The 25,095-nt window shown below is 43.7% G+C and overlaps 1 protein-coding gene across 1 annotated transcript in view; it reads left to right on the forward strand.

Moving 5' to 3' along the window:
* Positions 1–24,690, forward strand: part of TAGAP (T cell activation RhoGTPase activating protein) — a 44,400-nt gene extending 19,710 nt beyond the window's left edge. The window contains exons 3-12 of the mRNA XM_057405222.1: positions 16,967–17,008; positions 17,437–17,521; positions 17,630–17,683; positions 18,302–18,359; positions 19,787–19,959; positions 20,674–20,835; positions 21,302–21,411; positions 22,121–22,316; positions 22,842–22,956; positions 23,158–24,690. Of these exons, the coding sequence (XP_057261205.1) occupies positions 16,967–17,008; positions 17,437–17,521; positions 17,630–17,683; positions 18,302–18,359; positions 19,787–19,959; positions 20,674–20,835; positions 21,302–21,411; positions 22,121–22,316; positions 22,842–22,956; positions 23,158–24,329 (2,167 nt within the window). The 3' untranslated portion in view covers positions 24,330–24,690. The remainder of the gene's footprint in view (positions 1–16,966; positions 17,009–17,436; positions 17,522–17,629; positions 17,684–18,301; positions 18,360–19,786; positions 19,960–20,673; positions 20,836–21,301; positions 21,412–22,120; positions 22,317–22,841; positions 22,957–23,157) is intronic.
* The last annotated feature ends 405 nt before the right edge of the window (positions 24,691–25,095 follow it).

A 25,095-nucleotide genomic window follows, 5' to 3' on the forward strand; every position in this document is an offset into this window, starting at 1 on the left:
TCTTTCCTGGTTCTTTGGGGTAGTTTGTTTGCTTTGGGGTTTCTTTTCCTGGTAGGCCTACTGGCAGTTGTAAATTCTTTCCTTGATTTTCTTGGCCTCTTCTTGGGTGACAGAGGAAGAAGAATGGAACTCATCTGACGCTTAAAAGAGAAGAAAGGCTGAGTCTTTAATGGGAATGTTTTCATCTACTTCCTTTAGCAGACAGTATTAAAAAGCATAATTTTCAGGAGCCTTCAAGGAAAAAATAAAGAGTAATTAAACCCAGAATTCTGAGTGTAAGCTCATTCAAGCATTTTTCACCTTGCCTATGTTGCGTGAAAAGATTAAGGCAATAATGGAATACATTAATTCACATTGTTAGTCATTCTTTAACATGACTCTGTGTTGATAAAGGTCTCTTTGGCTATGACTGAGAACAGAGTGATGCAAAAAGAATAGGCTCTGGAAGAGAGGAAGGCTCTTCTCTATTCAAGGACAGGAAGTTCATCCTGCTGCCAGGACTCAATGCAAAAGGGCACCATATGTGTCACAGCTTGCATGGATTAGACAGACATCTGCTATTGATTCTATTTTGGAGGGTAGAAGATGCCCCAGAATAATGCTGCTGGTGTCCTTACCAGCAATGTCTCCTTTGAACACTGTGCTCTTTTGCCCATGGGGACACAGGCTGATGTACTGTTAAAATTGAAATGTTACCAGTGTATTATCATTACTGCTTTTGTTGGTTTTTTTTTTTGGCAAACAGTTTCTAATGAAATAGAACCTAAATCAGCCTTCTCCTATACTCTTTTGTCAAGAATAAATACAATTAATAAACCAGGGCCTTGGAAGAAAAAGCTCCTTATAAAGATATGAGAATTGCACCTGTTTCTGAAGCAAGTAGCATAATTTGCCACCAGAGATAGAAACCTGGATTAACTGGCTTTTGAGACTGGTTCAGTCTGCCAATTCCTACATTCCTATGTTTTATGTATAATGGTTTTCCACAGTGATATGGCTTAAGATGAAAATTCAGCTGTGTTCATACTTCCATGGGCTGCTGAGTATTTGGATATGGAGGTTAGCTGTGGTCACCTATAGGGGCTTCCCACCACCACGCGTCTTCACAGAAATCAGTTTCAATTGCAACTACAAGCAGAAGTACCCAAATAGTGTAAGAAAGAATGTTCCCCAAATTGTTTCTAAACTTGGGAAGTAAAAGAAATCTGGCAAGACCTCTAGAACTAATACAAACGGTAGACTCATTCACAAGGTACACCACTCTTGTGGGCTGCTTCTGCCACCCAGATTTTTGGGCTTCCCCACCCTTGAGTATATTTTAAATATAATGTAAAGGGACTATGCTTGGCTGTTCAGAGAACCACAAATCCCCAGGATCACCCCACACACCACAAAAGTCTTCAGGCTATTTGATCATGTTACTTGGTGATCTGCTCTGTAGGCGCCTCAATGCAATCATCATAGAGAAAAAAAGGCAGGGTAGTCCCCTTAAATGAGTACTATATGGCTCAGGACTATTATGGACATGAATTACAAATGCAGATCTGTCCTGCATTTCTGTATTCTTTTTTTTTTCAACTAAAAATGGCAGAATATTGTAGGCACACAAATATTGCCTGTCTGTGTAGATGGATGTCACTAATTGTAGCTATGCATTTAGTGGGATGGATCCTGTTGGCTTTCCTTTACACAATGTGTTTTTTTATGGAGACAAAAAATAATGATGCTCAGATAGTTCAGAGCCTCTGCTGACACCCCACAATATTCAAGTTTTCTTGTTCAATTTTGAATAAAAATAGCACGTTTAGTGAAATATGGTCACCCACTCCAAAAGCAGAATCCTGCTTTATCACTATCAGCTCAGAGCAGTGGCATGGAGGTTGTCTGTTGCAGTTTCCCGGGGATCCAAGGGAAGAGATTTTGCCTCAGTTTGGGCTGGCTGCATGTTAGTTGATGAGGCATGAATGTGACAACTGTAGGCTTTTCTCTGTGTTACCAGATAATCTGAATACCCACCTCTGGCTTTTTCAAATATGCTGAGGTTTGTAATCAGTGAGTAGTCAGTCAGCTGCTGTGAGGATGACACAAGCGATGGTCATCTCAGCACTGGGAGAAAACTCAGTAGGGCAATAATAACCAACATTGTAAATGGAGCATTCTGGTCATGGGAATGAGCAACTCATCAGATTTCTCACACAGCAAAAGGCACGTAGTTGCTTTCAAAAGAGCAACACAAGCCAAGCTAAATCACTTGAGTGGCAACCAGATGAAGAGCTCATATAAGAGGAACCAAGCCTATCTGAGGTGTAGAAAACTTTCATGATTGCACAACAGGCCACTAGACACCGAGACAAGACACAAAGCAGATGCCACAGATCATATGATGCTGTTGGTCTCATGAACCAGGTTGCAAAGAAAATCTCTGATGTGCCTTTTAGACAGTTACTCAGCAGATCAGCTGGCATGGACCCTGCGGAAGGACCCTTCCACGTTTTGTAGTGTTAAGCCCTTGCTCTCAAGAGTCTTGGCACTGTTAGAGATGGGCAAAGGCCCTCAGTCTCTGTGAGGTAACAGTGGGAAAACTTTGACCTTTCCATACTGTAGTGTAGGTTGTTTCAAGTCTAAAAATGATTCCACTTGGTCAGAATCATTTAAGGGGACAGATTAGAGGGACTGGCTTTTGCCTCCTCGGTTGCTTAGTTCAGCACAAGGAAGCAGACCCCACTTCTGGTTTATCAGCCTCCCACATGCAAACAAAAACCTGAGAGTTTCTGAGGAGGAGGGTGTGAAGAAATGTCACCAGCAATTGCTTTCTGAATGCACTGGTGGGCTGGAATGTCCTCTTACTGGCACCAGTATTATACAGCTTTCACAGCAGCTTCTTGCTGACATGTGCAATCATGGCTGCAGATCTGCCTCTGCTCTCATTCCTTTTTTTTCCTTTCTCTTTCTGCTTGGTCAAACTGGAGGCATAAACCCAACTGCTCTCTGGGCCTGGGAACAGTTTGTACTCACCGTGCCCTGAGCAAAGCAGGGGAGAACCCAGCTTAGAGCATCCCCAGTGGCATGATGGAAACCTAATGCAGCTATTACAGAACCATCAGGAAAAATCAGATGTGGGAATCCCAGGCTTCTTTTGCATGAGGGTAGCACAGGCCCATGCTGCTGAAGGGAACCTAGGTGAGTATATGAGAGAAACCTCACAGCATAAAAGAGCAGAGAACAGTTTAAGAGCAGGGTGCTACTACTGTTAAGTGAGCAGTATAGTTGGAAGGAAAATGGTGGCTGTTTCCTAAGAGCTGCACAAGGAGAATGTCTGTCTTTATCAGGAACTGAAAGCACGTTTCTATAAATAAGAGCATGAAGTTTTTATTCCATCTCAGTTTAATACTTCATCAGGGAAATAGTCTCCCACCAGTTTTCCTCCTTGAAGGAAGCGTGCTACTATTCAGGTCTCAGCTTTTGACTGCATCCTCTTTGGGTGAAAGCTGTTATTTTGTGCTGTGTTTGAAAAGTACCCTGAGCAATAAGCGTTCATTCTGTGCTCTTTCAGTGAACCCTTAGTGTTGCACACACAAAACTAATTATAACCATCATCCTAAAAAATGAAGGTATGTTTGTCTCATGTTTCTGTGGTGTCAGTGTTGGGATACCAATGCTAGTGTAAATGGCAGGATGGAGGGAAAAACCAGAAAGATGCCATAGGTGAGAAACCATGGCAGTGCCAGTCAGCGTGTCTTCACAGCAGCGACTGTTGCTGATTTCTGCCATCCAGGACTCTGGGCCTCCATTCCCAAGGCTCTGCCTCAGTGAAAAGACTTTCTCAGAGATGGTTCCCATGGTTGCCGTAAGACAAACTAGAAGTGAGTCCCTGCTGCTGCTCTCTGCAGCTGGGGCACAACTTGTTCCTGAACCACAAGCTGGGTCTTGGTGAGCTGTGGGTTGTGTGGAGCAAAAAGGCAGCATTCAGGTGTGAAGAAGAACAGGAGGTGTTCATCTTCAGATGCAGTAGTTCTCTTCTCCCTGTCTTGACCACCAGCTTCTCTGTTGCCACTTTCTGGTGAATTGGTGACATTTCACACAGCTGTGCTGGGTTGTGTGGCATAACATTCATTCACCATCCTATCTGTGGTACCTCAGGCTTGTGTCAGAGAGTGGCAAGTGAAGGCACCACTTTATTTTTAGACTGTGACCACATTACTTTGAATTGATCTTCTCCCCTTTGTAAACAGGCAAAGCAGTAAGTGTGCAGCACCACAACAGTGAGGCTGGTTTGCAGGAGGGATACGGGATGAGCTGGGTGAGAAACTCTTCACCCATCCCATGAGAAGTTTCTGAGTCTTACAATTTTTCAGAATAAAATTCTATTCAGACTGCACAAAACTCCCGTTTCCAAGGGTATTTTTCTAAGAAACAGAAAGGGAAGATGAAAAGGCTGCATTGAATAAACAGAAGTGGAAAAGTCAGGCTAGACACACTTCGTGTCGGACACAGACTTACCAACACTGAGCCACTTTCCTGTCATTGGTTGAAAAATAGTAAAATGAAAGTTAAATTCAGTGGGTGAATTTTAATTGCAACATCATTCTCCGTGATGTTGGTTTATGAATATGTTGAGCCTTTAAGAAATACATCTCCGTAAACTGCAGAAGTAACTTCCCTTCCACCCCTCTTGCAAAACATATTCCAGGAAATCATGAGGGAAATAATATGTCTAGTGAGGAATCCATTTCCAGGAAGAAAACCTCAGGCTGAATGGGCCAAAGAAAAGAGAAACTGAAGAGTGTGGAGGTGAAATATAATCACAGAAAGATGTGTGGTAGCTGCATATATCAATGCAGAAATAAAAATGTATTGAAAAACATGGGTTATGATGAGATGTATTAAAAAAAAAATGAAATAAGGAAGGTAAGAATATTATTTATGTTAATCTTAAGCCAAATCCTTATGCATTCATTTCAAATCCAGAATGAGACAAGGATCTTATTAAAAACATCTACGTAGTTATATGACCAGAGACATTATGAGGGCACATAGAGTGAAGGCAGCTAACACAGATTTGTCCATCAAGCAGACACTTCTCAGTCACTTCACAGTTTGACTCAGCAATCAAGATCACTTTCTTTCTTCAATATAATTTCCAAGAGAGAAACCAGAGTCACCTGTATTGTTTTGTTGTGCAGGCACATGCATCCTTTCACTTCAAACTTTGTTGTCTATGAGCCTGAGTTTGAAAGTTGGTGCTTCCAAGCTCCTGGCAAGTAGAATCAACTATGTTTATAAATCTGAGTGGAAGAAAAGTGACAACGCAGCTTAAGCCAAGTCCAGTGAGATGGACATAACTGGACATCATTCACACTAACATCATGGATTCGTGTTCCACTTCTGTTTGGGATAAATGTCCACAAAGAGGAGGAAACAAGGAACAGTAAGAGTTAATAAAGACAGCCTACAGACATGGTTCAGGAGACCCTTTTTTTTCCCTGTCCTTGTTGTTCAGAGCAAGAATGATGCACAGCTTCTTCAGGCAGCTCTACAGAAATCCTGCAGACCTATTCCAGCCTGTCTGCCCTCTTGACAGTCTCTACTGTGACTTTGATCTCCCTCCCAGAGGAAGAGCAAATGGAACACCAGGTGTAAACAGCTGAGCAGTTGGAGGACAGGTTCTTTCTGCTTGTCACTTTTCCTGGGGTCGCTGACCTCAATGCTACCCTGGCTCACAAGTATGGACACTGCCCTAACTGGGTAACTGGGGGTGATCAGAGCCGCTTGCTCCTCACTGAACACTTTCTTTCATCTACCCAACTTCTGTATATCGTTATGTGTAACTTCCAGTAGTATCTGCTTTTCTTACTCTACCCCACCATCAGACCATGGTCTGAAAAGAGAAAATGAGAGAAAAGAGAATAATACTATACCTGCACAAGAATTAAATCATTCTTTCTCTCTGCTAATAATCACTGGGTATGTATCTTGAGGTCCTTTCCAAACCTCACTATTCTATGTTTCTATGATTCTATGATTCTCTGTTTGTCTCCTTGAAGATGTCAGCCAAATGTCCTTGCCATAAGCCCTCCCACTTGAACCCTTTGTCATTGTAAGGGTTGAGTCAAAAAACAATGTGGTGGCTTGCACCAAGTGAGGGCTGCTATCTCAAAGATAACGATGCATGTTTGCATCTGAGGAGTCAGCCAGCTCCTCACCTAGCATCTCGGTCAACTGCTGCCTCCCTGTCTTGTGGGAGCAGAAGCAGTATGTGCCAGTACAGATGGAAGCTGTTCAACTGACTAAACCATCTCTCTCCTCCCTGCACTGTTGCAGCTGATTTGACAGCTGTCAAATGTTCTCAGCACGGTGGCTGCTGTTGTTGCTGGATTTGTACTGATGGGAAATTTGTCTTAAATGTTCCTGTATTTATTTGTCATTCAGACGGGCCAACAAAGTGTTCCCAAGGCAACCCAAGGCAACCTTGGGAAAGTCTTTGACTGTGTTTGGTACTTTCTACATCCCCAAAAGGCGAGTGGGGTTTAAGAAAATAATGTGAATGTATTTGTATCACTCTGTAGCTTTCCATATGCTGAACAGCAAAGACAGTGTGGTTTGTTGGTCTCTCAGATTAAAGATTTTCAGATACATAGATCAGGGCTCACAATCAATTCCCCCTTAAAACATCTTTAGTCCCCTTCTTCAGAGAGCTACAGTCAGCATGCACATTGAAGATCTGTTACTCAATGTTCTTAAATTGAAGCACAACCAGTCCTGGAGGTGTTGAGAGAAGTGTGACCGTACATGCACTGTCCTCTAGGACAATGGGTTAGTAGGGGTCATGTTAGCCCAGTGACAACAGGGAAATCTGTAGAACAAATCAGCTATGACATGTGCAAGTGCTGTTGTCCATAACCAGCCAATACAGTAGGACGATCTCTTAGTTTTCTCTACACCTTCGTTATTGTTTCATATTTTATGGGCAGATTCAAACACCTCCTGAATTCCTGTAAGACCTTAGCAGGATTCGTATTTTACATTTTGCATTATAACACTACTTATTAAAAGAAATGGTACTTTCCTTGTTTTCTTGTGGTCATGCATATCACCTTTAATGCATTGAGTTTGTGGAGAAGAAACAGCTTCTGTCCATGCACAAGATTATTAACCTGTCAAAGGTTATACAGTTAGTCCTGTTAAAGGTTTATACAGCGTGGCAGCATGGTGAAGATGTGTTAAAGGATCTCAGTGATCCAGGGCCCAGTTACAGTAGAGAAAATTACACTAAAGGAAACATCTATCTTGCTTTGGCCCCATAAGTTAGTCCAAGGCAGAGTTCATTCAGAGCAGAGTTCCACTAGGGACACAATGAAAACTCTTCCCTTGTAAGATTTTGACTGGTAGTAGATCTTTGAATTGTAATAATTTTTTTCAGAGATGAGTCATTTGACTGAAACTTGATTTAAGCACCATTTGGATCAACTTGTCTCTGAATCCCAGTTCTGCAGCATTCCAGTATTTCTGTGACAACTCAAAAATCTAGATGCTGACCTTCATCCCTTTTCTTTCTATGTCCCAAGACATGCTATTCCAGGCAAGCACCATGACATTAAATTCACCCTCTCTAATTATCAGATGCAGTCATGTTTTTACCTTCTGTTTTCTGTAAAAGCAATTTTGGGAATACTAAATAGAGTCTATAACCTTTGTACCTCCTTTCACTGGTACTGAAAATAAAAGGGACCACAATGAAAAGCACTGCCCCAGGTTAGTTTTACCTCAGCCATGCTTCATGCACAGCTATCATGAAGAAGAGCAAACGGAAGGGAGTTACACCTCACACTGTAAAAGCCTGTCTGCCCTCTCCCTGATACTGCTCTCATCCAAAATTTGACAAGGCAGTTATGTTCCCAACTCCTGTTTAAAATGGGGGTGTGTAGGTGATTAAAAAGGAAATAGGTCCCTAAGTATCTTTGAGGATCTGATCCTTGATTCCAGTTCCTCACCAGAGCCCTCAGTGGTAAGTCCCCAGCACCATGTTGCCCACAGCCTCCAAGGCCAGCGCCAACCTCGTAACAGAGACAGCACAGAAGTCACAGCAAAGGAGATAACACCCCACAAGTGGGCAAATGTTGTTTCCATTCCCTCTTCTCTTCTAAGGAACAGAGGCCAGGGTGGTACCTTGACTGTGTAAAGTGGAGCTGTCATACATGTGTATCATTGCGAAAGAACCTGTGGTTTCTAATGGAAATCCTTCATTTCAAGGACAGAAACTTTTCACTAAAAGTGATAGAGTATTTAATGTCAGCAGGCTTTTAGAGGTATTCTCTCATAAGGGCATGATCTTGCACCAAAAGCCTGGGATTTGTTCCATGTTTTGTTGTCATTTATCCCTGTTTACTTTCAAATTCCACCTAAGTCAGAATTGTGGTGTTTTACACATGGGCCTGAGGTGCACGGAGAGCCAGGCTGCGGGGCCTTTTCAGTTATACCCGCACGGATACAGAAACCACCACACAAACCACTGTGAGGGAAGGCATTTTTGGTGGGAAAATTCATTCTCCAAAACGAATGGTATCTTACACATCAAGAAAAGAGAACCAACAGAAACTGCATCTTGAGGAAGTAAAACTGTGATCTGTTAAGCAATAATAAAGAAGAATAAAAAGAGAAGGAAGAGAAAAAAAACAACCACAGTGTCTGACCATGATTTCCTTTTAGAGGATTACCTCTGTGTAAGAAATTCAGCAACTAGTTTCAATTTGGGAAAAGTTTGGTTGGTTTGTTGTTGTTTTTTTTAAATCAGTACAACATTATCCATCATTAAGAAATGAAACTGCAAAATACAGGCATTTTTTTCTCCTTAGTTTTATTAAAATCACTTTATCTACATCGAATACTGGCCAAACCCCAACCAAAATTCTCTAAGCTAAGCAAGGCAAAAATCAGTGGTCAAAGAGTGTTGCTCCTGTTTGTTACTGGATTCTTCCCGCACTGTTAACTTCACACTCCAGCGCAGTGTGTTAGCTAAGCACTTGTCTATGCTCTCTGCTGAAAAGTGATAAACTGAATCAAGTGCTTTGGTTCACTGGACATCTCAGCGTTCACACAGATGGTGTTGCACTGGTGGAAAGGGATGCTGTCTGCCTTGTTGTTAGGATATAGAACAAGAACCACTAATTTCCCAAATGCCTCTAGGAAATTCACTGGTTTGGGGAAGAGTTGCTTGCTTGCCTGTTGTGACTGATGACTGAAACTAAGGTCGAGACTAGAAGTTACTGGGGGTGATAGAAAAGAAATACCTTGGGAGAGGGGAGGAGAAATGCAATCACATAAGCCTTGCCTGTGAGACTAGGAGCCCAAGATTAAAAGCATACAAAAGATGAAATCCAGTTAAACCTGGTAAAGATTCTGAATGGTTAAAGAATTTAGCACAGGGCAGCAAAAATTAGAGGTCAAAGAATATTGCGTGTGAGAAGTTAGACACCAGTGCCTTAGAAGGGGTAACTGTGCGTTGGGGGTTTCTGAGGAGCCGCCACTGAGGGCCCTCACCCCTCTAGAGAATTAGACCCTTTTTGTTAAGGGGTCTTTCAAACTTTCTTGCTAAGGAGGCTAAGAACCTTCTTAGGATCTTGAAGGTACACAGCAGGTGCAATGACTGCAGTGCCATGTGACCCTTCCCAAGCTCACTTTGAAAGAAGTAGTTATCCCACTTTCTGTCTGATGTTTAAAGCATAACATCTGCTGTGACTGTGCTGGAGTCCCCATGTTAGATCCATTTCTTGAGGGCAGGCAAAAGGAGGGGAATTCATGCTCAGAAACAATTTTATTACAGAATCTAGATAAAATAGATAGCTCAGTTACCATATTGAATGGTTATTTCATTGTGATAGTGTCGTATTTCCTCCTGACAATAACTTACATGCTTAAAGTGAGTATTTGATCTGGCCAGAAGGTGACTGTTGCATTTTGATATGTTAAGTAGAACTGCAAAGACCTCGAGGGACACAAGTAATGACCAGAAAATAACATATTCTCCTCACAGATGATGCACTTAAAACACATTTATTTGTCAAAGACTTACTAGAAAGATTAAAATTAAGGTCTTCTTTTTGCTATATGGCACAGGAGACAATAGAAGCTACAAACTCTTTACAGGGTTCTCCTGTATGTACCACTTTTTACCAAAAGATATCATAGCACCTTGTGCAGTGACCTTTAATTTTGGCATTTTATTCATGACAAACTAAGGCAGAGAGAAGGCAAGCTACCTTTCAGGTGTGGCATGGAAAATCAAAGAGCAAAACAAAGTATACCCTGGAGTTCACACACAAAACCCTGACACAAAGATGAAAATTCCCTAATAGGGGATTATAGTGTGCTGTAGGTTTGATGAGTAAGCCTGTTCAATTGTTAAAGTAACAACTTTTTCCATGATTATGATGTTCATAGGGATTTTTCCTTTAAGGTCAGTACAGGAATATTATCTGCATTGTTTATTCATGTCAGTCTCACAGTTGTGACAGGTTTATGTTGCAGCACACTCGTCCAAAGAAAACTGCGGGAATGCTTAGTTCTGGAAGTAAACAGAAATGATGCGGGGAGGAGGGACAATTCACTGGGACATAAGACAGGCCTCTCAAACTCCTCTTTAGCACATCTGGCTCTCCTAAAATAGCACAGAAAGAAGTCAATTACAGTGATACATTGTATTTCAGTGCCCGAGTTTAGCAAATGTTTTTGCTGAGTATAGCATAGGAGGTGATTAACTTAGAGCTATAATAGTTCCAGCGGGTTATGTTTGAAAGATACACTCTGGGGATCCGTGTATAATGCAGTTAGAACAAGCACTTTGCCTTGTTACTTACCAAATGGAAGTAGTACCAGCATCTTACATTTGGCATAACTTACGGGATAACTAGTGTTCACTTTTACTCCCTTAATACTAAATTCAATTAAGTTACACAAGGACAGGATCAGTTCACAGTGTTGCACAAGCAATACTAAGACTCTTTGTAGCAATATGGTCTTTGTTTTACACAATTGTTATAGCAGTTGCTGTACATCTTTTTGTTTAGCATTTTTATATTTTGTGGTGCCTAAAGACCACACACAGTGAGTGCTTCAGAGAGAAAAATCCCAAAGAAACACACTCATCTGATAAATGGGAGAAAAGGTAAAGCTCAAACAAAGCACAAGTAAACCTTTAAGAGGAAGGGGGAAGAGAAAACAAAATCTTCTTTTCAGGCTTCAGCCGCCACTGAGAGCGGAAATGGACATGGTAGTATGCAGGTACCTTCTCTGTGTACTCCCTACTGTCATCTCTGTGCAACGACTGCAGATCTGAAAGCAAAGACAGGGTTCAGAGCAGGCACGCAGCAGTGGAATAAGCAAATGCAGCCAGAACAGAACCTGGTCTGCATGGCAGCATCAGTAATTAACGGCCAACTTCACAGGAACACAGACTGGAACAGAACAGCCTGGCCTTCAAGCCGAGCTGTCTCCAACAATTAGCTGATATAGCTGAACTCAATCTCAAAACCATTATTTCTTCTCCCTAACCCACTCTTGCTAGCAAGTGATCCCAGCTCCTGTTTGCTCTGGAGAGTGGGAATTCCTCTTTTATTCCTGGCCTGGAAAAGTCACTGCATTTTTGCAAATGTGGAGGCAAGGATCTAGCTGTCCTGGTTCCAGGGAGCATAGCTGTTGGTGCACCCTAGTTGTGCCAGTCAGTGTTGGTGCCCGAGGCCAGCTTGTCCTGCCCCACAGCAACACCATCCACATGTCCCCACAGCAGCAGCAGCAGCAGCAGCAGCAGCAGCAGCAGCAGCAACAGCCATGCTTGCCCAGAAACCTCGTGGCTCCCTGAGGCAGGAGGCAGAGCTCATGCCATAAGAAGCATTTGCTTTCTGAACTCCTCATACGGTAGTCACGCTTTAAAACAGGACAGCAATACAAATGTGTTTATATAAAACACTAACACAGCAGCTGTTGCTAGTAGCAACAATATGGCAATCACTGGCTAATATGGAGATGTTTGTTTCAAATTTATCATCTTGATTTTGAGGGGTTGCCAGAACTACACAGAAGAACATTTTATTTTGCTGTGTTTGGATGTGCATGCACAAGGACAGGGCATGACAGCAAATAAGTCTCCCAAAAGTACAGGGTCAGATTTACGCTGGGGATTTTAACTGCAGCCAGCAGAGTTGTGCTTGGAAGGATTTGCTCTGACTGACACTGCTTTTGCCTTGAGGATGGAGTCCAGGTGTGTGGTCATAAATGGTCCAATTCATGGTTAATTTAGTGGTGATGAGGATCTGGTTACGGGTTCTACTTATTACTTAGGAAGCAGGTACAACACAGGAGTGACAAACTCACAAGGGCATCACTATGATGAAGAGTTTTAGGATATTCCCATCATGCCACTGGGGCTTGGAGGAGGCCAATTGGAGGTGAACAATGGGGAAATTCCAGCTACTCCTGGCTGTTCCTCCTGGGTGTCTGGTGACGCCGTGTTCACAGCCATGGACACTTTCTACGCCTGGAGCAGCTCCTGCTCTACCAGGGAAGTCATATGGTCTTGCCATTCCTGAACCTGGCTTTCTTTTCTAGTTTTTGTATCAATGGGGCACATACAAAACAAAACCAAAAATTACGCTTGGGCTAAGTTTTTATAGTATTATTTCAGACTGGCTCCTAAGGCATTGGCAGTCTGCAGATCACCTTTTGTATGAAAGTGAGATGACTTATGCCTTAAAAAGCAAGTTAGGATTCAGTGAAATCCAGGTTATCTCTGGTTTCCACTGACTCTCACTTTGAGATCTGAGATAATTTTGAACCTGAAATTCAAAGCAAAACAGAAGGTGCAAAATGACAAGAAATACAAGCCTAAATCAACCAAAAGCAGAAAGGAAACATTAATCCTGGAAAGCAAAGTCAAGATTCACACCTTTCTGGATTCAGTAAGAATTTCAGTAAAAAATGCATTCTGTCCCTGAGAACTTGGCAGAAAAGCACCATCTCAGTTCCTGATTTGTGAATGGAGAACATAAAGAAGCAAAATAAGTGAGAAACCTGCTAGAGTAACAAAAAAAGTGAATAGCATCTCACTTTTCAATATTATTTGAGTACCTTCAACCAGAAATCTTGCAAAGAATAGCATTCAGACTTAATTATACACATTCTCTATTATCTTGCTGTTTATTGTAAGCAAGCAAAGATTTAAATCTGCATCAGTCGGAAATGATGGGCAACTTCAATTCCCCAGTGCCTTTGACCCGGCCACCTCAGAGAACCCAAGGAAGGAGTGATTTCCAAGCCCCACCAACCTACAACATCAACCTGAATTCAAACCAGCACAGACCCTTTGGGAAAACGGTCTATATACATACACCTGCCCTCCACAGCTAAATAACTACCCATAAGAACCAGTCACTGGATGATGAGTAAAGAATTCCAGAGCTGCCAACTGAGTGTTGGGGGGGGGGCACCCGTGAAAGATTAAAGAAACCATCCTGCATATGCAACCCAAAGGCTGTTATGGAAAGGGCAGAGATTACACTTTGGGCTGCATTTATGGTATTATTTTTGATTTGTAACTTTTTCCCTATGTAACCCAGTGTGCGGAAAGTTGGTGCAGTCTAACTGGCACTGCAATCTAACCTGGATATCTATTTAAGGATAGAAATTGGCTGAATAGAGCTGTGAAAAACTACTTGGATTTCTCTTTCCAAAGGCAGGGTTAGCACGACCTGACTAAAACTGCAGGAGTTCAGCACCAGCTGGGTTGATGGATCTCGCTCTAAACTGTTACAAGTAGGAGGTAGGGACTGGTCTGATGAAAATTCAGGCAACCCTCTTTTTGGTGACCATACCCTGAACTGTGCCTATGCAATCCACAACACCTCTGGGGAGTAGTAAAAAATCAGAGCCACCTTCAGTTGTCATGTAGAAATGTAATCTGTTCCCAGCAACCACCCTGTTCTTTGAATCCACGGGCAGATTGTACAGAGCTCTCCTTTCCAAAAAACAACCACAACCCACCCAAACAACACAACTATGACTTTGGCAGAACTGCTGTCCTTATTTTCATAAGCACCCCTATTGTCCCCCAGGGAGAATGCAGTTGTGCCAGTGAAGACAAAACTAGAACACAGCCCCTTTTCCACACAGAGAGGTACTGATAAAGGCTCTTTCTGTACTATATGAGCTCAAGAGTCACTGCTCCAGGCATGTCCTGCTGTCCCCTCCTCACAGCTACACTGCTGCTGTGTCCTTGCTGGTACTACAACAGGGTGAAGGAGGGTTTCAGGATTCATTCACATGCTCACTCGTTTATAAGAGCTATCGTGTCAAACACTTGTAGTAGAAATAAAAAAAGTGAGCTGTGGCTGGGATTTTCCCATTTGTGGTTTGGTAAGGAGAGAAGAAAACAGATGCTTTCCAGACACAGCAGATCTGTTCGTTTGTTCTTTTGTTTACTATCAGCTCCCAATTCCTTTCTCCTCCCAAGTCATGCTGCCCCTTCATTGGTAAGGTCTGGAGTCCTTCACTGAGCCACAGCATAAGAGGAGAGAGGAGAAAAATAGGAGAAACCACCTAGCTTGACTGTCACTCACACAAAGGGGGAAATAACCATCTGGTCTGTGTAGGCAGAAAGCACTATACAAAACCTCATTCCAAAAACTGGCTGGGTAAAGTGCTTGGGATTGGACCATGAAAGCAGCCATGGACTCAGAGGCTATGGCTCTTGGACCTCCCTGCTCCTGCCTTGCCTCCAGGGAATCAGTTCAGCAGAACTGAGGGAAACAACCTGATGTACGGGAGGGGAAGAGCTCAAATTGTTTTCCATATGGGCAGGCAGGCCTATAACATACCTTCCACACACAATGACCATTATATTTCCACAACTGTTAATAGATGGGAACTAATTAGATAGAGATACAGCAGTGTGAGTGTCAACGGATAGCCTGGTGACGTGCTATCAATACTCCACCCATTACGGTAACTTTTCCTCCAGGGAAATTGAAAGCATTATGCCCTGTGTACAGCTGTGCCCTATTTGTAATCTAAGCTTCTGGCCTGGCTAATCATCACCCATTAAACTCCCATTTTCTCCATGAGTCACATTTTCCATATCAAACCCCATGTCTTAATCATGAAACATACTGAGCTCAGAAATATGTCCATGTACATTGCTGGAAGTAAAGGCAAGGCAGAACTGAGCTGCATAGGTCTCTAAGATACTCTCTGAGGTATGTTTAGATACACATTTAACAGACCTACTGAAAAATATGCCACTTTGTCCCAGGAATCCTGCTGGAACTATCAGCAGGGGTGCTACAGCTGCCAGGGAGCCTCAGAACAAATTCTCAGGAGAATGTGATGACAATATTTCTGTGAGAATGTGCATCTGCCCATGGAATTTACTAAGGGAATTACAGATATCATGGGACTGCTAACTAACAAAAAAACAGATACAGAAGTGAGCAGAAGGTCAGTAGTAAATGTACAGGGCTGCAGAGCAATTGATTGAGATTCCTATCAGTTTCAGCCCCAAACATGTCTATAGACTTCAGAAGCATAGAAATGATAGGTCTCAGGAAGACTTCAAAGGTCTTCTACAGCATCTCTGCCCCTGCAAAGCAGGGCAGCTCTCCTTTTGCCCTTCTGGACAAAAGTGAATTTTGCACCTTGGATTTCTGCCAGAGTCAAGCTGAGACCACCCATCAGTTTTTGCGTGACAACCCAGGGTCAATACTACATGAGCCAGGCCTGATGTGGTTAAGCAAAAAAATGGCTTTCAGGGTGAATTCAGCAGCGGATGTAGACGTAATGTGCATCTACAAAGAGCTGTGCTATAACACAGCCACATCTCCTGCACCTGTGAAACGGAGGATCCACCGCGGGAAGCACCAGACAGACCACAGTTTTACAAGTCTGTTTTCCACCTAAATCCACCACTGAAGTATTCCAAACCTTTGATGCTCAGCCTTAGCTTCTTTTTTTCACTAAAGACTGGTACTCAGAATACTGGGTTGTCATTTGCCTCTGTCAGTGAATCAGGAGAACTAATATCATGCATTTAACATCAAACATTGATGAATTTTTGTAATGGACTGCTAGAGTACTGCTGCTCTTATGTTCCTGATGTGCCCAGGTTGGGGGGAAGTCAGCAACAGACCCTGAAGAGGTACAGGGAGACCAGAAGCAGAGTTTTCCTGATTTTTTGATCTCTTCATTTAAACTAAACTTTATTACTTGGACACATAATTCTTACTAAGAAATATTTTAAGCAAGACTTTTATTGCATATTGTCATACATTACTAAATAATTACATAATACTACTTCTATAGAAGTTCAATGCTTAAGATTTGCAAGAACTAGTTGGCAATGGCAAAGTGTGTGTCTGCATCTGCTTGCAGACAGTAAACTGTTCCCATTAGCTTTAAAAAAAAAAATACAGAAACATTTCCCTGAAACTTGGCTATTGCACTCCCCCTGTTTTTAACTATTCCTAGTGTAACTTCATCCTGTGATGCATCTTTAAACTGCAAAGCCTAAGATCTCTGAGCAGGCAAGGGACAGGCTGTACCCACTGCCCTTTAATGGTAAGGAGAAGCTGCCCACACTGCAGCCCCCTCTACATGTCCTACCTCATGCTGGTGATGCTAGATGGAACCTTTACCTGGCAAGTGTCTCATCTTTTCCATCCATAACAGCTAGAAGGGTGCTTTTTCTTAATTATTTTTATTCTTTTAGGAAAAAAAACCCAACTCCCCTAAAAGGAAAGAGGAAGCCAGAAATTTCATAGCTTCTCAGTCCTGCCCCATGATGCTTCTTCCTGTCTGTGAATTTCCACCTGCCTCTTCTGCATATATAAGGCAGCACACGTGGGGTAGAACTGTTTAGTTGCCTGCCTCTGTGCAAAGGATTAGTAGCAGTGGGGAGTGATGCTGTTTCTCCTTTCCTCTGCAGCTCACGGGAGGTGAAGGAGCTCTGGCTGGACTCACTCCTTGGGTAAGTACTGCCTGGGATAAAATAGTGGTGTTGCAGTTAAAGTCGGTGGGGTGCTCCAGACCCAGATGTACAGAGACATACAAAAGTACAGAGGGGAGAGGTGCGCCCACTGCTAAGTGCAGCTCGTGGGCAGTGCTGACTGACTCGGTGAGCCTTGTGTTTGCAGATTAACAACCACGTGTAGCTGTCAGCACTTGCTCATTTTTTGTATGGATCAGAAAAGGAAAGCTGCTTCTTTTCTGTTTTAATCAAGAGCCAGATAGGGCAGCTGGGCTGAGTGCACTCCACAGAAGGGCTCTGTGACTGACTTGTGTGGGATATCTTGCTGGTTCAGGATCATACTTAAATACCAGACTGCAGGGAAGAAAGACAAGATGGGTGCAGTTTTACAAAGCTCTTTCTCTGTCTGTTCCCTGTTCAATAAACAGGCAAACAAAAGGACCAAAGGAAAGCAGAGTGTCCAGAACTCCCCCGTTCAAACTCCTAATGAAAGTGTTAAGCAGCTGTAATACTGTGAGTGTCTTTATTGCTCAGCTCTGTCAACACAGCGATTTTGAAAAGCTCTGATTTCTAAACTGTAGCATTCAGTTACTCACCTGGTGTCTTTTTTTTCTTGCCTAGTCAAAGACACTAAATACTGGGAACATGGAGAATCTGATTGAGCACCAGTCAGAGGTAAGCAGCCACTACATTTCCCCCTCCCTGATCCTTCTTGGGTACACATGTGGAATATCTTAGCAAAGTGGGGGTGTCCCCTGTAGGAGCTGCTGCCTGCCTACCATTATCCAAGAGTGGGCAGAGCCCTACAAAGGCAAGCCATGCAACACTGCAGAAAGAGCTGGGAATGGCTACGAGAAGCCAGCTCATTCCCTGGGGTCCCAAGGAGCTTTGCTGAGGAATCTGGCAGGCTCCAAAGCCATCAGGGCTCCCTGGAGGAGTCCGGGAGGTATTCTCCAGTGCCAGGGGAGTACACAGAAGAGCAGGCTGTGCCCTGCTGTGGCTTCTCTGGATCTAAAGAATACCTGAAAGAGCTTGAGGTTGTGACCTGCCAGGAAGGTCTAGGATGGCTGGCTGAAGGGTTTACCACAAACCTCTCTCTTGGGGCGTGAAGCAGCATCACTCCTGGACCAAGGTACCTCTTCAGCCTCGGGATGTACATGCCCTTTACCTCAGGGTGCTGGGCATGATCTGGTTATTCCTGGAGCCTCCCGCAGGTTTCTGAGGAGCTGCAGCAGCTCACAGGTGGCTTTTGTTGCTGACGGCAGCTCTGTAACCCCAACTTGTTTCTTGCAGGCTGATACCAAGAAATGCCCCCCGCTGGTCCTAGCAGGTACTGAAGATGGACCTTCTGGTGAGTTTTAAAGACAAACAGAAGGTTCTACAAGCTTCTTCAAAACAACCCAAACCTGCCCACTTCACCTCCCCGAGAGCAATCCACAGCCCTCAGCACCATCCAACACCTTTAGCCCTGGAGTGCCAACTCACTAGCAAATGGCTTCTTTCCCTTATGCTCAGTGGCAGAGGTGACAGTGCTGAGTGCCAGAGGTCTTGTATCCCTATTCCCTGGTCCTCAGAACCCTGTTTCTTTATGTTCTCTGGCATCAGTGGGAAGTAAATATGCTCCTTTCTCACTTGAGCATCGCCACTGAGGTGTGGCTCTTAAGGAAGTACCGAGTACTGCTATCAGTGGTTGCACACCAGAGCAAATAAATCCTCTTGGCAGCAGCAACAGCACTTGTTTTTTTCTTGCCCACCAATAAACAACCCAGAGGAGAACATTGGCAGGGCAGGGTCAGATTTGGAGTAGACCATCATATCAGATCGTTTTTCAGGAGTATCAAAAGCAAACATTTTACATGACACTATAATATTAGATGACTTTCTCCCCCTCCCCATTAGATGACTTTTAACCCCTCCCTACCAAGGACTTTGCTAAGCCACAAATATTGGTCCTGAGAACTTACCTGCATAAAAGACAACTTCACTTTGGAGTAGAAAGGCAAGTACTTTATAGGAAATTTGCAGAAATTTCCTTTAAGCTTCCTAGAAAGCTTTAGAAAGCTTTCTAGCAAAAGAAGCCTCCTTTTCTCACTGTTTCTGAAAGGGAAAAAAGGCACATCCCATCTCAATACAACTGTCATCTCCAGATTCCTAGTATGCCCTCCTCTTTAAGATGCAGATGCAAAAGTGATGCTAAGAGATTTCTTCCATTGTCTGGTTGACAGGGAACAAGCACTAGCTCTAGCAGGACCATTATCATCAGAGCTGGCTCCAGAGCTGGCAAAGCTGAAGCCGTGTATTTTTATTTGAGCCTGTGAAAGAGGCTGAAAAGCAGGAGCCCCTAGTTCCACTCTTGACCTAAGGCTGAGGCACAATCAAACTGTGTAGCGAGATATGTCCTTGTGAGCTGCCCAAGTGATATATCTGCCTCAGATATTTATCACAGAAACCACTGCAATATCAGAAATCTCTGTAAAGGCTGTATTTCTGTGCCTTGTATGTTCCCACTCTCTAAGAAGAAATGGTGACTAGAATGTAAAAGAAAACACCCCAAACAGGAAAGGTGGTGTCCTTAGAGGGATGGTCACAGTTTCACAGTTTAGGCGGTTGTTTCCTTAGTAACCACTTAGTTGTCTTTCAGTTTCTCCCAGTTTAGTTTGAGTTGTAACATACATCTCTGCACTGCACACAGATGAAATAACATACACAACCGCATAGTGCTCTCTGTTTTGTTTAGGGGTTCTTTAATTGATTTTTTTGCTTTCCTTTTGCTTGCAGCAGATGGAACAAAGAAAAGAAAGAAGGTAATACCACAGTCATTTACTCTGAGACGAAGCTCTGCCAATGGGAATTCCCTAGGGCAGTTAGACTCCAATGCCAAAATCGTTTTGTTTGGCCAGCCTCTGGCAATTATCTGTGGGGAAGACGACACACTGCCCCAGCCCATCCAGGTAAGCAAGACAGGCGATAGTCATCATACCCTGGCTAACAGTGTGAGGCAGGTACTTCCACAGCAGCACCCAGGAGATGAGTGATTTTGGTGTTTCCCCTCCATGCACACTTCTGATAAATTCAGGGCCCATCCCAGATGTAGAAAGGATCAGGTCTGTAGGTTTTGTCCAGCTCACCCAACTTCCACAGGAATTAACTTTGAGTGGAGACAACCCAGGACCAGGAATACAAGTTCTGGTCCTTAGTATAAACATCTGTGAGCCTACAGAAGTCATTTCAGCAGCACAAACTTCCAAGGATTTCAGTATTCCCCTTAAAAAAGTGTTCAGCTGTAAATACCTAAACATATCTTCTGGATAAAAACACTCTTGTGATTTTACTCCCACTGATTTTGTTTTTCCAATAGATAGACCTATATCTCTTCTAAGCAATATTTTCTTGACTTTGGAGGGAAAGGATTTGAGCTAAGACTTAAGAATCCTTTATTTGCTTCTGGAAAGAAGCAGGGATGCCTCCAATAAAATTAGTGGAATTCATCAGTCAAAAAACAGGGTGGGTTGGGGGAAAATCAGGTTATTACTCATGTAATCGGAGAAAGAACTAGATAATGACCAAATCAGGGCACAGTGTATTTCTGTTTCTAAAGAAATGTTCAGATACTAAAGGACTTTTTCTCAGTAAGTGTTCTTCCACTCCTGTCTTTTTCCCTGCAGGATATTTTTGATATATTGTATAGGAAAGGACCTTCCACTGAAGGGATATTCAGAAAAGCTGCCAATGAGAAAGCACGAAAGGAGTTAAAGGAGGACCTAAACAAAGGTGTGAATGTTGATTTGAAAAGCAAATCTGTGCACCTGCTGGCAGTGGTCTTGAAGGTGAGCTCCTCTGACATTGGGAAGACATTGTTAATCTTCACAGGCCCGCTTCAGTGCCAGAGCTGACTTATGTGGGACTCCAAGCTAAAGCCAGAGCAAAGACAGACTAAATGTTTCAGGGCTGGAAAAGTTTGGCATTTGCTTTTTCCGCCTGATTTTCAGTCCCTTTTGTTGTGCTGTGGATTCCCATGACCACAGGAAACTCACTTTGTCCTCCTCAGCATCCTCCCAGGGAGGAATACTGAGATTATGTATGGGTGAACAAAAAGAAGCTAAGACCTGGGTCCTATTGTTACCCTAATGGCAAGTGCACCTGGCATGTATTTATATATTACACTGCTCTGCCAGTGATGATGGTCTGGTAGCTGAAGCCAGTGTGCCTCCTAGTTAGCTCACATCGCAGTGATGCTCCCTCTGTGCTCAGGGGTAGTGTCCACAGCCTCAGCTAAATCTCTTGGCCTTGCAGGACTTCCTCCGAAATATTCCCTCGAAACTGCTGTCAGCCGACCTCTATGAGAAGTGGATGCAAGCTCTGGAGAAGCCAAGCAAGCAGGAAAAAATTGAAGAATTGAAAGAGTAAGTTCTGCAACCAGGAAGTTTTGCAACCAGCCCCAGTGTGATGGAGAGGCTGATAGGGGCCAATGATAACTCTCAAAAACGAGAGTCTCATTTAAAAGCATGGTATTTATATCAGCCTGCTATTGCTCCACAGGGTTTGGTTTAGAGGGTTATAGCAACAGCACTTCCTGAAGTTATTTGAGATTGTCCTGTGAAAACACTACTGTAGGAAGAGGAGAGAGGCTGCAGTGTGTCACTAACACAGACACGGTGCTGTGGGACAGGCTCTGAGAGGGAGCCTGCACATCTGCTGGGGCTGAGGTCAGGCACATGGAGACCACCACGTTTTGCTCTTCAGAAGGAGCAGATATGGAGGCCGGCTGGCAATGCTTTGAAAGCTGCACAGCACAACTGCAGGCTTTCACATGCCTTTGGGAAGCCTGCAGTGACATCTCCTGATGTCGTCCCATCTACTCAAGGACATGGACTGCTGTAGTGCTTGCCTTTCGTCCAGGACCTTGTAATTCAAGGTCTTATAATTAACCACACGCTCAGCTGCTGCTGGGGATTCCTGGATGATACTTCTGCTAAGCAGTGACAAAAGCACACACAGGCCTCTTTCTGGAGGAAGTGTCATCTGTCTGAGTGTAATTGAAACTTGCTCAAATGAAGAAGCAGTGGCCGCTGCACCATGAATTAATGTCATGTTTTATTTCTGTCCATGCAGGGTGGCTGAAAAACTTCCTAGGCCAAACCTGGCCTTGCTCAAGCACTTGCTCTCTCTGCTCCACCACATCAGCCAAAACACTGAGACCAACAGGATGGACTCCAGCAATCTGGCCATTTGCATGGGTCCAAATATGCTGAGCCCAGAGACAGACAATATGATCCCTCTGGAAGTGCAGAAGGAGATGAATGACAAGGTGTGTTGACTCACCACCCAGCCACCCCCTTTCAGGCAGCTCAGAACATCCAGAGGGATTCCACTGCCACTGCAAAAGCTGAACAAAAGAGCACCCCTGCATATTGGGAATGCCCCTCACCTCAGGTGCCTGCAGTGTGATGGGCAAGGCAGCCCCTTGTTTCACCTCCCTGAACAAAAGAAGCAGTTTCCCCACAGCTTCCTACATCATAGTACAGCTCCTGCATTCTTTGCATGCAGAGGGCAAAGGGGCACCAGTGGGCATTGATACCCATGGGCCCTCTGGAAGTGAGGCCAAAGCTGTGGCTGGTGGTGTTCTGTCTGTATTGGGACAGATCAGTTTGTCTGCAGCATCAGACCTTGTCTTCCTGACAAGGACTCACTCTCTGACTTTAAGCTAGAATTTTGGCAGAAGCCACCGTGCTCTGTGCTGCCCTTCATACAAAGACAGCAGGCAAGGGCAGGAAAGGCTGTTCAATAGATTTTCAGCCCTTCTGACTGAAATAAACTTGTTTTTTGTGTGCAGGTGACAGCATTGGTGGAGTTCCTCATAAACAACTGCTCAGAAATATTTGGGAAGGACATTACCTTGCCTGTGTGTTCCTCAGTTGAGTCAGTGGAGCACACAGACAGCTCCACAGGTATGAGAATGGATGGGAGATGTCACAGACTGGGGCTGCTGGGCTAAGTTCTTTAATTTGATATGGGAATACATCTGTGGAAACACAACTGTAGAGGGCTCAAGACACTGTTCCAGTGCTCTTCTACAGGAACTCTTTCCATATAATTCCCTTTCATCCTCAGATGATCAGTGGCAACTAACAGGTGCTCTTTCCCTACAGAATACCTGTGTGCTGCTCATCAGAATGACTCTGCCTATGACAGCCCAGATCCAGAAGCTGAATGCAGCCCTAGTACCTCTCAGGTGGAACATCCCAAAGGGAGGAGCACTAGTGTGAGCAGAAGATGCCCAGCCTCTGGCTCTTCACTGACTAATTTCAGAGATGACATCAGCATGATGGACAGGAGGTACTCAGAGCCCGACCTGTCCTTCCAGAACCGCCTTGAAGGCAGGATAAGGAATCAGAAGCTAAACAAAAGTGAGGACAATTTTCCAGTTCGGCAGAAACAGCTAGGTTTGGAGGCACTGGAGAAACGGCTTGCAATCTTACCTTCACAATTATCAAATGACTCTCTACCTAAAACATCCTCCAGTTGCTCCCTGGAGAGCTCTGATGGCTCAGTCTTCACCAGCTCCCCAGTAGTTTCACCCTCTAGTCCCAAAAAAACCTTTTTAAATAGGCCCCAGTCCTTTTCCACAAAGGCCACTGACCACTGCAGTGTGCCTAGCAGAGAGATCAAAAAGCATTCCATGTCATTCTCTTTTGCAAACCGCAGGAAAACACTAATCAAAACCCAGAGTTGGGGGCCTGGAAAAAACATGTTTTTTCAGAGAGACAGTTCCACAAAGAAAGAAGAACAGTTCTCCTGCAGGGTTGTCCAGGAGAACATCCCTGATGATAACAAACCATTGCCTGTGGAGCATCATCCAAGGCCCCGTTTCAAGTCAGTTGATGAAGTGTTCAGAGAGGTAGACCAGAGGAATCCTGGAAGACCACCTTCTTATCAAGAGGCTATTAAAAACTGCCTGGCCATTAAGGTTGCCTCTCACAGTCTTACAGTTCAAACTATGAGATTAAAAATGTCAAACCAGGACACTTTGCTGCCTCATCCAAGCAGCAGCTGTGCACAAGACGCAGCATGTATGGCTTTAAGGGATCTACCTATTGGCAGAGTTTCTGCAGTGAAGAATTCTGATGTGGAAACTGAAAACCTCAGTGTCACTGTCGGAATAAACTCCCGTGTGAGTTTACCTGTGACCCCAGGAGTCTACCGATTGAGAGCCATGTCTGAATCCTATCAAAAGAACAAACTGGAGTATGTGGCTCGGAGGTGCAGCCAGCCAGTTTTTGAGGTAGAACAGATCCAGTATGCCAAGGAATCCTATGTTTAAAAAGCCTATCCCTCCTCTTTGTACTGTACAAAGTAAATACTGTTAAAATTGACATCTTGCTCATTCTTTGTAAGGTTTACTTTCAAGAGACCAAGAATAAGCTAGCTCTGCATGAACTTTTTTTTCTTTGAAGCTCTCTTGAAGTGTCTGTCAGCTTGACATGTCACATTCTTTCACCACAAGAGGTGGTGGTGGGGAAGACCTGTGTATTATGTAAAAATGTAAGTGAATATGTTGTACATAACCTGTTGTGTGGAAAAACTAGTTATTCGTTGATAGAGTGTTGTATTTGTATCCCTGAAAGGACAATTAAAAGGTTGGCAGGTCCAAGACCTGCCCCACCATCATTTTCTTTTTTGTATGGTCACAGACTCCATGCCATTTGTCATGTGTGTGTCAGGGTGATGCAATCCTTTCCTGATTATCTGCATCAAGAAGTGGGCTCCTGCATTAAGAAGTGGGCTTCTGCATTAAGAACTGGGGAAGAGCTGCTCTACCATTAAGGCCACTTCAGCACTCTTCCATAAATCCCCTGTACTTGCTGCAATTTCCACTTCCTGCTTGTTGGTGATGAGAATGGTCTGACCACTAAGCAGCATTAGCGTTGTATACCAAGCCTGGGTTTAGAGGATCATTATGAGGATGTATCAAGTAAACCTCATGCAGCCTGAGATGCGTTTAGTCTATGTAATCTGGACAAGCTAAGCAGGAAGAAAGAAGGAGTACCTTCAGGGTTGGTTTTATAAGGGGAAAAGTCCCCGAACAA

This window comes from Pezoporus wallicus, unplaced genomic scaffold (genome assembly GCF_028554395.1).
Source record: "Pezoporus wallicus isolate ANWC-B61680 ecotype Strahan unplaced genomic scaffold, APGP_CSIRO_Pwel_v1 contig_3817, whole genome shotgun sequence".
NCBI classification, from domain to species: domain Eukaryota; kingdom Metazoa; phylum Chordata; class Aves; order Psittaciformes; family Psittacidae; genus Pezoporus; species Pezoporus wallicus.